Source organism: Adiantum capillus-veneris, chromosome 16 (genome assembly GCF_014529385.1).
Source record: "Adiantum capillus-veneris isolate H3 chromosome 16, ASM1452938v2, whole genome shotgun sequence".
Taxonomy (NCBI): domain Eukaryota; kingdom Viridiplantae; phylum Streptophyta; class Polypodiopsida; order Polypodiales; family Pteridaceae; genus Adiantum; species Adiantum capillus-veneris.
Genome location: NC_140946.1, coordinates 105,683,882 through 105,697,240, shown reverse-complemented (window position 1 = coordinate 105,697,240; position 13,359 = coordinate 105,683,882). Strand labels below are relative to the sequence as shown.

Sequence of the window (13,359 nt, the reverse complement as noted above, 5' to 3'; positions counted from 1 at the left end):
AGTTGGACCTTTCATTAATCAACACAGGCTCTTTGATATTTCTTTTCCCTTTCATGCCCTGTAAATTAATGTTCTCACATTGATATGTCTTGTGATTTAGCTTGGACGACAACTATTCGCATTATACCTCAGTTGATTTTACTATCGATAATAGTATAAGTTCATCAATACCTTGCATACTTCAATTAAATTTCCATTCTCTCATTGGTGCTTGTTGTTCTCTCTATTACCCGAACTTCAAATTGTGCGTCATTTAAATTTAATACTACATTAAATTAGTTTCTAGCTAACTACATTATCAGATACCCTATTAGATAAATGTTTTTCTCTCAACATCTCTTTAAAATCGTCTTCGTCCCATGCTTTTTTTTATTTGCTCCTCCCGTGCAGTTTAGTGTTCTCTCATTCCGATAACTATACAAGTAATTATCACCATTGTACTTCATTAACTACATTCCTTTGTCTTCCAATGCTAGATAATATTCGTTTCTACATACATACATAATGCCATGGCCAACCAAGCAAGACTAGTTACATTATTTGGTAGAAAATGACGAGAGTGCAAGTCTGCTGTGCAACTGCTGCATGTTATATATCGACTATTTGCCCTTCAGGGAGGAAGCGATCGCTGGCGGTGGTGTAGATGGGGGAATGCAGCTAGCGCCTGACGCACCGACTCTTTATAGCAGTTATAATGGTGGTCTTGCAGGCTCCGAGTATGGAAGCTTCCGCCACGGGCGTCCTTCTGTGGACTCCTCCCTCAGATACATCAACCCATTGACATGCTTGTATCTTAAGAGGACATTCACTATGCCGTTGAAGCGCGGGATGTTGGGAATCAAATCCCCTTTGTTGACCACGCGGTAGCTTCTTCCCTGAGTCACCACATTCTTATTGAAATCATCTGCAAAGGCGCCATTCCCCACTCGGGGCGACCCAATCTTCACACACCATATTTCTGCTGTTGGATATGCCACATATCGGCACCATTGTGCGCATAATGTTGCCATTGCGGCTCCAAGGCTATGCCCGATGCAAATCACACGTTTCACATCGGTTGTGCGGGCTCCGAGTCCTTCCGCCACAAGGCGAATGTTCTCATTGGGGCTGCGAAGGAAGAAGATGACACCAAAAAATTGCTTTGAACAAGTGAAACCATACTATGTGCAGAGAATTGAAGAAATCAGGTTTTTACTGGCTGCTTGACAGACAAGGTAAAAAAGTCTACATTTCAGGCATACCACATCTCGAAATGCAAGTTGGAAGCCTTCATGAGCCCTAATGGAGGCATCAGCTTGGTACACAACTCTTTCAGAGGCATCATGAAGCTCCACCGGAACCAGATCTTTCAAGAGGTCTGTGGTAACATCCCCAAGCAAAGATATCAGGTCTTTCCAATCAAGAATTCCTGTACCACGGAAGGTGAAGGCAAGCTGTGACCCGCCTAATTCGGCAAGCATCTGGAACCCATCATCGAGCAAGCACACATGAACCTGTGTGTCTGTTGTGATAACAGCATTGTCAGATTTTGCGCTTACAACAGTAGGTCGCTTCACGCCCTTGATCAACTGACTGCGTTTCACATAAGAGAACTCGTTGGCCATGTTCTTGTCCTCATATGCCGCCACTGCCATGTCCAAGAAAGGTTGAATGTCTGCCAAGACCTCGCCATCGCAGTTCGAGCCACCGAAGCTGCTATCGAAATGTGCGAACATCAACATGATGTACAACCTCAGTATACTCATAATTTTATCCAGCATTAGATCTCTGCTGCAGTGGTTTTTGCAAATGATGAATGGTTGTTTTTCTGAGATAAAGATGCTTGCTAGCTAAGTATTTGCATGGAGACAATGACATAAACTATGCATTCTCTACAGCATGAGAAATTGGTGCAAATGATTATATGCTAGCCGTCTGAATGTAAGTGTTTGTGGATGAGGCCAATGATAGATCCCAAGGGCTCGACGACACTGGCGACTCGCATTGACATGCGTCCAAGCTTCTCCAGTTGCTCATCATCCATATGCTGCAGTTTCTTGTCTATGGCTCGCATAGCGGGCTTTACGACAGAGGATGCGGATGGTACGGACATGTTACTTTGACTACTTCAACTAATTGATCGTTGAGGCATTGTGCAGCTGGTTGGTAAGCTGAGCTGAAGAGGACTCTTTTATTGCATGTGCACAACATTACTTTTTCTGCAAGTTGGGCTTACATTAATATTTGATCCTAACTTAAAAGAGTCCTAATGCTCATTTTTCAAGGATGACCCAGAATTATTATTTGAAGGGTCAATTTTAACCTATCTTTCATTAAGCAAGCTAAAGTTAGAAGGCTTAAAATACTTTTGAGAAAGCTAAAGTTAGAAGGGTTACTTAAATACATAGAAAATGTTAACCCTTCGTTTAGCCTCTGATCAAGAGCACTAAAGCCTTCAAAAATTAGCCCATGAAAGTTGCATGAGAGAAGCAAAGAGAGTTATTTAGCATTGTAGGAACAATCACAAGAGTCTTGTGAGTGTGTGTGTGTGTGTGTGTGTGTGTGTGTGTGAGAGAGAGAGAGAGAGAGAGAGAGAGAGAGAGAGCAAATTATTCTAGGGTTCAAAATGAGAAATTAGAAAGCCCATTGTTTTAGTGAATTCACAATAGCTTTTAAATATACCAAGATAAATTACAAAAAAAACCATGAATATTAGATGTGTACGTACCTATGGCTATATATACAAATATAAATATGTACACACACATATATGTATATGTCGTTGATAGCTTGCAACTGACTATGCAAGAAATACACCAAGTGTTTGCAAATTTCTTATGGGCATGACATCACCCTTTGAGAGAACACCATTAAGAATCCCAATTGACTTGGCTAACCTTGAATCAAAGGATTAAATTGTACAAAGGATTGTGATCAAGCCATGGAGGATGCAAAAGTCAAGCATGTCATTATCATGAAGGCATCCCTTCGAGGGAATAGTTTGGAAAACTTAATCTTAATTAACAACGGGGTTTGAATTAAGCATGCATTTACTACTTGAGGAAGGGGCTTTGAATCTCGGTGGGACAAGGTTGGATTTGTTTAAGTGTTTAGACTAGACCATGCTATGAGTAGGATTAACATATAGAGTACTATCTGTTGGCATATAAAACTAGTCACCTTTACTGTCTCTAATCACAATGGACGGACCCATGAAGGCTGTAAACCAATAAGTAAAATTCACGAGGGCATCCGTGTCTAGCCTATCTCTGATCTTCAATTTGTAGTAAAGAGCTAGGGGCATCTTAACTGGAGTGTGGGGTTGTGAAATCCAACCATTAAATATTTAAATGATTAAATGAGAGGGTTTTGTTGAAAAACTTGGTGGAAATAACTTTTGTACACATGCATTATGAAGAAAAAATCTTCTGCCTCTAGTTTATTCTCCTTCAATAAGGTACCATCCTTCCGATTCTTTGCAGCCAACACCAAAGAGGACGTCTTTCTCTCCTTGTACGCCGCGTGCAACCTTGTGATGGCTTGGCCCTGTTTGTACAGTAGAAGAATATGCCTTCTCCTTTTCTTACTATTGAAAAATTTGGACAAAATACAAGAAGGGCTACTTAAACACACAGAAAATTTTACCCTTTGTTTGAAGAGAAAAATTTTCTTTCCACCCTAAGAGAGCCTCCAATCAAGAGCACCAAAGCCTTCAAAAATGAGCCCATGAAAGTTACATGAGTGAGGAAAAGAGAAAAAGAGAAGCAAAGAGAGTTCTTTATCATTGTAGGAACAATCCCAAGAGACCTCAAGGATCTCCCCCCGCCCCGCCCCGCCCCGCCCCCCGCCACACACACAACACACAGAGCAGATTATTCTAGGGTTCAAAATGAGAAATAGAAAGCCCATTGTTTTATTGAATTCACAATAGCTTTTAAATAAAAAAAGATAAATCTAAAAAAAAAACCTCCATGCTTGACATTTGCATCCTCCATGGCTTGAATATTATACGTGTACATACCTACGATTTTACATACAAATATAGATATGTATACACACAAACACACACTCATATATGTATATATTGTTGATATCTTGCAATTGACCATGCAATAAACCAAATGTTTGCAAATTTCCTATGAGCATGATAGGCCCCTTAAAAAAACACATTAAGAATCCCAATTGACTTGTCTAATATTGAACCTAAGGATTAAATTGTACAAAGGACTGCGATCAAGCCATGGAGGATGCAAATGTCAAGCATGTCATTATCATGAGGGCATCCCTTGGATGGTCAAGAAAACTTAATCTTAATGACCTAAGGGGTCTGAATTAGGCATGCATTTACTACTTGAGTAAGGGACTTTGAAATCTTGGTGGGACAATTTTGCAAGAAATATTTTACCTGCTCTTCTTTTCCTGGTCACTTTCAAAACGAAGAATATATTTGTGCACTCTTTCGATCGCAAGTGCCTGTAATTATACGATCTTTGATCAAAGATTTTTAAAGTATATATTTTTTACACGATATTAATTGAAAAAACAATGAATAATTCGAATAAACTACGTATAATTTTCATTATACGATTATATAAGTGCAACCCAAGTGGTTAATTTGCAACCCCTTATAGGGTTGGGTGGGGTCATGTTCATCTGTGATAGTCAATAACATTTTGGTTTGTTACTAGCTATAGTGTGAACAATAACTACCCTCCAGCCTTAACAACTTGGTAATCTCCGAGTGGCTTCTAATCCACTTTCATACACCTTTTTATTTGGCACGCTTGGCCATAGGCACCAACACTTTAGATGATTTTAATGTGCATGGAATTGAAGGCAACTTGATTGTAATTACGGGTTCGACTCTTACGTTTGCTCATAAGCATGGTGAAACACCCAACTTTTGTCTCACTTATTCGTTAGATGTGTTTTTCTTGTTATCTTATAATTTTCAATGAAAGGTGTGGATTTGTTACTTGTTACTGTTGATCCACTTGTCCTCATCAAATCAGGTAAATCGATTTTACCTTTCATAAAATCTTATATCTAGCCAACCCAAATGATTTTCTTATATTAAACTGATCATTTGATGTGGGAGAATAAACTGGAACAAGGGTTAGAATATAGACATGTGTTTATGGATCTATCTCAACACGGGGCCAAAATTAATGGGCCCAAATGAGAGATGGTCTCTCAAAGAGAAATGCTAGCTAATGGAGCTTGAAAGACCTTAGGGTTAGCTTCATTAAAGAACTCCAATGGTTAGTGTGAAAGTCCTTAGACCTTAGGCTAAGCTAGGTTCATGTTTTAAGTATTAATAATTAATGTGTTTGACATGCTGGATAGCTAAGGTCCTTGGCCAAGATGGCCCTGTGCTTGAGGTGTCCTAGTCCAAGTCAAAGTTGATCCCTACAAAGAGGGGGGCGAGCCTACAAGCTAGGGACATGAGAGAGAGTGAACCCATGCTCATGCTAAGCCTATACTTGCTGAATAAGGTGCTTGAGAAGCTTCCCCATGCTTGGAAGGTAAGGGCTTGAGGAGCTTGAGTCAAAGAGATGCCCTACAAAGGAGGGGGCGAGCCCCAAAGCTAGGGGAAACTTTCACCAACCTCTGACTCACCCAAAGGGCACCCCTTCCTCAAGGGGCATAAGAGCACATGTCAAGTTCTCCCTATGCTTAGCCACGTGGGGTTGCTTGAATCCTATTTGCTAGGCTAAAGAGGGGTCCAATGAGCATTTAGTTATTTAGTTAATTGTTCAAAGAATTTTCCAATCCCTCTCTCTCAAAGGGGAAAGGAGGACACTTTTCCAAATGCCATCATGGTTGCTTGATATGCACTATGCAAGTTATTGGCTAGGATTGTAGGGGTCCAATCAAATGCAGGCTTTAGCTACAATATATGAGGGGTCGACCAAAGCAAGCTGGGGCTGTGCTTGGGGGATATACTCTCTCTCACACACACTCACATGCTCATTCTCACTTGGGCAAAGTGTAGGAACTCTATCTCCTTCTCCAATCTTTTTGAGAAGTTGAGAGCCTACACCAACATTTTTGACTATGGAATGTAAATCCAACCAAGAGCTATGCTTCAATTCTTAAGCTTGTCATCTTCTCCATCTTCATTACTATGCTATTATGCCCAGCTAAGCAAGAACAGTGATGATAAGTGAGGAACTATTTCTTTCTCCTATGAATGTTTCTTCTTCCTATTCCCTACCCTCATTCCCCGCTAGCTCTCTACACCTTCAAAGGTGTTTGAGGCCTTGGAACTAAGACCGGGGATGGTAAATGCTCTTACAAAGTTTATGTAATGCTCGTGATGCATGAAGCTTTCCATATTCATTGCATCACCTAGGTCACAAGGAACACAAAGATTGTATTGTACCAAGTCTCTATTTATGGGAGAATCTATAATACAAAAGCCTATTGGAGGGGGGACCGTCTCTACATAAATTTCGTCCTCAACTGTTGTCATGTTCTCTAATTCTCTCTCTTGCAAAAGTATTGTTCATGCCAATTTAATTAAGTATAATGGTTGTGTTGCTACTGCTAATTAAGTTCACCCTCTATGTTCCCAAAGTAGTCTCATGAAAATGCTCACTCTAATTCTCTTAATTCCGCTATTCTCAAAGCTCATATTCCATTTTCATTACAATGATATCAGAGCTATGCACTTCCAAAAATTTGCTCGTCGATGGTGGGCTAGCCTCCGTGGCAACGACAAGGCCCCAAAGACATGGAAAACTCTACGAGTTCCCATCATGAAACAATTCCTTGCAAACGATGCAAAGGACAAAGTGCTTACCAAATGGTGGAGTTTGAAGCTGCTCTCCAACGAGTATATCCACGAATATGTGGACAAGTTTTGGGATTTACATCTCAAGGTTAATGTCTTTCAAAAGATAGATTTTGTCGAGCAAAAACAACAATTTTGTGTGGGATTACCTAAAGAAATGGCCGAGTATGTCAACTCCCAACGGCCTGGTTCTATCATCAAAGTAATCCACCACACTATGGTTTCTTCGCGCATCAATTTCCAACAAGGGGCTAAAAGGAATGTCAAGCCCATATAAAACAAAGATCGAAATGATACAAAGGGGAAGAACATTGCCCAAAACTCTTCCCAAGGCAATTCCAACAACAACAACAACAATCGGTCCAAGGAGAAGGGAGTTTACAAAGGTAAAAATAAACTCTCTAATAAAGAGCTAGAAGCTTTTTGTAAGGACCACAAATGCTTCAAGCGTGGGGAGCAAGGACATGGCTATTGTTCTTGCCCCAAAAGAAATGCCCGCAATGAGACTCCTAGAGCTTCCACGATCAAAGCTCTAAAAGAGGATGCTCATTGCAAAGGATCACCTCTCTCCTATCCTTGGGGAAAGGTAAGGGAGCATGATGCCTTCATCCTGTTTGACACTGGCTCTACTCACAACTTCATATCAACAAAGTTGGCCACTAAGTTGGGTTCAAGCTTTTAAGATGGGAGATACTATAACTTCCGATAGAGCTTTCAAGGGACAACAAGCCTCCGTTACTCCCTTGATTGGGAAGTTAAGGCTTCATGTCCAAAGCTACGTTGACAAAGAAGACCTTTTCATCTGTCCTCTCCAACATAAGGATGTTATCCTAGGGGCACCATGGTTCAACCGCATGGCTTCCAACATGAAGTTCCATGAAAGGAGAATCTACTTCACCTACAAGGAAAAGAGCATGTATATAGATACTAATGAGTGGTCATACTATATCACTTGTAAATTCACCTGCTTTTGATAAGTCAAGGAAAAGCTCAGTTTCTACGTAAATGATTTTTGTCAAAGAGTCTCTAAATGATGCTAATGTTCTAACAAAGCAAAGTGTGAGGAATCAAGAAGAATTATATTTGTCTAGTTTTCTAAATAGATTCCAAGGTGTGTTTATCAATGATATTCCTATGGACTTACCTCCAAAACTAGGGGATGATGACAATTGAATTGGTAGACAAAGGGATGGTGAGGCCTAGATCCTCTCCCTTTTGTTCTCCAATCCTTTTAATGAAAAAGAAATATGGTATATACCGCATGTGTGTGGAATATCGAGCGCATAACCATATCACTATCAAAAATAGATTTTCCGTACTACGGGTAGAAGATTCGTTTGATAACTTGCTACAAGGTTCGACCTACTTCAATAGAATTGACCTTAAAGGTGGCTATCATCAAATAAGGATAGTGAATGAAGATATTGGAAAGACCGTGTTCCATACAACGTTTGGTCTTTATGAATATCTTGTCATGCCTTTTGGTTTGACAAATGCTCTAGTCACATTCAATCGTTTGATGGAGAAAATATTTAGACCCTATCGCAAGTTCACTGGAGTGTTCTTGATGATATCATCATCTACTCCAAGTCCTTGGAGGAGCACAAGCAACATCTCCAAGTGATTTTTCAAGCCTTGAAGAAGAGAAAAATTTTCCTTCATATTATCTCTCAAGATGATATCCGTATGGATCCATCAAAGTTGGAGGTAATAAAAGCATGGCCTAATCCAAGAAATCTACGTGAGCTAAGAAGCTTTATTGGTATGTGTGCATACTATAGATGCTTCATAGCAAGATTCTCTCAAATAACAGGACCATTGCATGAGTTAACAAAGAAGAATGTTAAGCACTTATGGATTGCTAAGGAGCATGAGTACTGCTAAGGAGAAAAATTATTTTGACAAGATCAAAGAGAAGATTATCTCACAACCAGTGCTTATGCTTCCGGATCTCTCAAAGCCATTTGAGGTCCAATGTGATGCTTGTGGTTATTGCCTTGGAGTAGTCTTGCTTCAAGAAGGGCATGCCATAGCATATGAGAGCTGAAGGCTCAATGTTGATGAATGGGTCTTGGGCATATACAAAAAAGAGATTTTAGTTTTTCTACATGTTCTAGACACATGGAAGCACTCTCTATTGAGGACTCCATTTATTTTTCAAACGGACCATCAAAGTCTCAAGTACTTCATGACGCAAACCAAGCTTTTTGCAAAACAAATGAGGTGGACAAATTTTCTTTCGCAATTTTATTTTCATATTGCTCACATTGCTGGTAAGCACAATCAAGTGGTTGATGCACTTTCATGACGACCAAGATTCAATGCGGCGTCTATAGGAACTCACAATGATCTATCTTCTATGATAGATGAGTATGCTACTGACCCTGACTTTAAAAGACATAATGTCAAACCTTGCATTGGGGAAGAAAGAAGAACCATTCACCTTGTAGGATGGTTATCTTCTTCATGGAAATAGGCTATGTGTTACCCACTCCCTTCATGAGAAAGTCGTGTATGAATCCCATGATCCTCCCTATGTGGGGCATAGAGGCATTCAACCTACTTTGCAAGGAGTAGAGACATACTTGTATTGGCCTACCATGAAAGTGGACATACAAGAGTATGTTTCAAAATGTGTGGTATGCCAAAAAACCAAGTATGATAGAGGAAAGCAACTGGAATTACTCCAGCCATTGCTAATCCCTAATTCACCATGAGAGAGTATATCCATGGATTTTATCTTTGGATTACCCAAGTCTATCCATGGGAATACGAGAATATGGACAATAGTCGACAAGTTTAGCAAGCAAGCACACTTTATTCCTGCAAAAAGACTATTAAGGCACACCAAATAGCAACTCTCTTCATATCTCATATTTTCAAACACCATGGATTTCCAACATCCATCGTGTCAGATAAAGATCCTAGAATGACCAGTAATTTTTGAAAAGGTCTCTTTGAAAATCTAGGTACAAGATTGAATTTCTCTTTGGCCTATCACCCACAAACGTATGGCCAAAGTGAGATATCCAATATTGTGATCCTTGATCTACTAAGGACTTATGTTACAAAATTAGATCAACGCTCACAATGGGAAAAGTACTTACCTCTTATAGAGTATGCGTATAATAATATTGTCCATACTACTACGAGAAAAGCACCTTTTGAGATCATAGAGGGAAGACCTAAAAGTCCCTTACTGCTTAAAGTACATGGGAAGATATTCGTTGCTGATGTGTATAGCCGTGACCTACAAGAATCTTTCCAAAATATTAAGGAGGCTATATCTATCTCTCAACCAAGGCAAAAAGTTGTTGCTGATAAGCACAGAAGGGCCTTAACATTCAAAGAAAATGATTGGGTCTTACTCAAGTTTCCCAAGGCTCGATTAAGACAAACAATGGGCAAAAATACTACGGGCCATCAAAAGTACTACGCTAAACTAGCAAAAAGATACTATGGTCCTTTCCAAATCTTGAAGCCAATCAATGACATGGCTTATCAACTCAAGTTTCCCAACCATTGGCTCATACACAATACTTTTCATGTGAGCCTACTTAGCCCTACAAAGGAGAGCCACCAAGTGAACCAATTATTGAAGACCCCCCATAAATTAAAAACCAAGAAGAGGTGCTTCAACCCGAAGCTATCCTTTAGTATCAAGACAAGGTACTACAACATAATAATATTATCCGAGGATATCTTATTAAGTTCAAAATTTATTCTTTTGAAAATGCTTGATGGATGCAAGGAATACAATCTAAGGATAGTATGAACCTTGTCAATGCTTACAATGCTACATTAGAGTAAGCAAATGTACATGTTTCTTTTAAATGATCAATGTTTTTGTCTTACAAGATTAATTCTCTGTTTCTTGTGCACAAATTTAAGTAGTATGCATGCTTAGAATCATGTTTGTGTTGACGGCGTCTCTCAAACACCAAGTAGAAATGGTCACTCTACTTTGGAATTATGATATGGACTAAAGAGTAGACATGCTTGCGGCAACTAAGTCTCCCAATCCCCAAATACATTAGTCATCCATCTTGGAATGATGTCGTAGGGTAAACAGGGATTCTCTACTTGCTAAGAAACATAGACTAATGACTAAGGAATTATCTCTTCTACCTCATAGTCGAGGACGACTATGATTTCAAGAGAGAGGCAATGTCATAAAATCTAATATCTAACCAACCTAAATGATTTTCTCATATTCAACTGATCATTTAATGTGTGAGAATAAACGAGAACAAGGGTTAGAATTTTGATATGTGCTTATCGATATGTCTCAACATGGGGCCAAAGTTAATGGGGCCAAATGAGAGTTGGTATGTCAAAGAGAATTGCTAGCTAATGGAGCTTGAAAGACCTTAGGGTTACCTTCATTAAATACCTTCAATGGTTAGTGTGAAAGTACTTAGACCGTAGGTTAATCTAGGTTCATATTTTAAGTATTAATAATTAAGGTGTTTTACATGCTTGATAGCTAAGGTCCTTGGCCAAGATGGCCCTGTGCTTGAGGTGTCAAACTCCAAGTCAAAGTTGAGCCCTACAAAGAGGGGGGCGAGCATACACGCTAGGGGCATGAGAGAGAGTGAACCCATGCTCATGCTAATCCTATATTTTTTGACTAAGGTGCTTGAGAAGCTTCCCAATGCTTGGAAGGTAAGGGCTTCAGGAGCTTGAGTCAAAGAGATGTCCTACAAAGGAGTAGGCGAGACCCAAAGCTAGGGGAAAGTTTGACCAACCTCTCACTCACCCAAAGGGCACCCCTTCCTCAAGGGGCACAAGGACAATTGTCAAGTTCTCCCTATGCTTAGCCACATGGGGTGCTTGAATCGTATTGGCTAGGCTAAAGAGGGGTCCAATGAGAATTTAGTTATTCAATTAATTGTCCAAAGCATTTTCCAAGCCCTCTCTCTCAAAGGGGAAAGGAGGACACTTGTCCAAATGCTACCATGGTTCCTTGATATGCACTATGCATGGGATTGGCTAGGATTGTAGGGGTCCAATCAAATGAAGGCTTTAGCTACAATGAGGGGTCGACCAAAGCAAGATGGGGGTGTGATTGGGGGGTATACTCTCTCTCACACACACTCACATGCTCATTCTCACTTGGGAAAAAAGTGCAAGAACTCCTTCTCCTTCTCCAAGCTTGTTGAGAAGTTGAGAGCCTACACCAACACTCTTGGCTATGGAATGCAAATCCAACCAAGAGCTATGCTTTAATGCTTAATATTTCCATCTTCTCCATCTTCATTACTATGCTATTATGCCTAGCTAAGCAAGAACAGTGATGATAAGTGAGGAACTATTTCTTTCTCCTATGAATGTTTCTTCTTCCTCTTCCCTACCCTCATTCCACGCTAGCTCTCTCCACCTTCGAGGGTGTTTAAGGCCGTGGGATTGAGGCCAGGGATGGTTAATGCTTTTACAAAGTTTATGCTACGCTCGTGATGCATGAAGATTTCCATCTTCATTGCATCACCTAGGTCACAAGGAACACAAAGATTGTATTGTACCAAGTCTCTCTTTATGGGAGAATCTGTAATACAAAAAACTATTGGAGGGGGGACCGGCTCTACATAAATCGGTCCTCAACTGTTGTCATGTTTTGTAATTCTCTCTCTTGCAGAAGTATTGTTCATGCCAAGTTAATTAAGTACAATGGTTGTGTTGCTACCGCTAATTAAGTTCACCCTCTATGTTCTCAAAGTAGTCTCATGAAAATGTGCACTCTAATTCTCTTAATTCCGCTATTCTCAAAGTTCATAGGCCATTTCCATTACATTTCCTTTTGTTCTCCAGTCCTTTTAGTGCAAAAGAAAGATGGTACATACCAAATGTGTGTGGACTATCGAGAGACTATCAAAAATAGACATTCTGGACCAAGACTGACTAGGTCAAATGTATCCTGCTGATAATAATCGTTTTGTATATGTGTTTAGGCTCTATCTACTTGTCCTATAATCTTGGTATAATATGAAGCTCGATAGCTTGGTGAATTATCAAGATTTGCTTGTCGATATGACGACTTGCTTTTGTTGTCTGACATACAATTGAGTGTTGCATTGAGTGGATTGGGATTGAGTGTGTTTTCCAAGAGATTGTTGACAACCTCTTGTAGCCTCCATGTACAAGTCGTATTAGCTACATCCCATAGATTGACAATTATGTATGTGGATGTCTACTACAATGAGATAGAGTGAGGATTGGCAGTCCACCCTTACATTTGACGTCATTGTTGGGGACAAAGTGACCTAAACTAGGGAAAACCTCGGTGCTTGGATATCATTGTCCATAACCTCCTCTGGTTTTACTGGAGAAAAACAACATCTTTTAAAAATTGCACAGGTGGTTGGGGAGCGTTTTCTTCAGCTGTGTAGAGGTGACTTTCAAGTATTTGTAATTGTCGAGCCTAGTCTTTTACTCATAGATTAGGTTGTTTTTGAGTGCTTGATGAGTTAAACTATTTTAGAGTCTATCAATTGAAACTCAATTCATGAGAAAACAAGAAAAAATCAATGTTTGTGGACACTTTCCACTACCCTTGTTGTGTTGTGATTGAAAATAAGTTAAGTAGT

The 13,359-nt window shown here is 39.8% G+C and overlaps 1 protein-coding gene across 1 annotated transcript; it reads right to left on the bottom strand.

The window, feature by feature from the left end:
* Nucleotides 1-674: 674 nt before the first annotated feature.
* Nucleotides 675-1,760, bottom strand: LOC147439588 (secreted mono- and diacylglycerol lipase LIP4-like). Its single transcript, XM_086484043.1, has 2 exons — nucleotides 1,242-1,760; nucleotides 675-1,139 (listed from the first exon to the last, which is right to left on the bottom strand). The coding sequence occupies exons 1-2, from the start codon at nucleotides 1,758-1,760 to the stop codon at nucleotides 690-692; spliced, it is 969 nt and encodes a 322-aa protein (XP_086340169.1). The 3' UTR covers nucleotides 675-689.
* Between the last annotated feature and the right edge of the window lie 11,599 nt (nucleotides 1,761-13,359).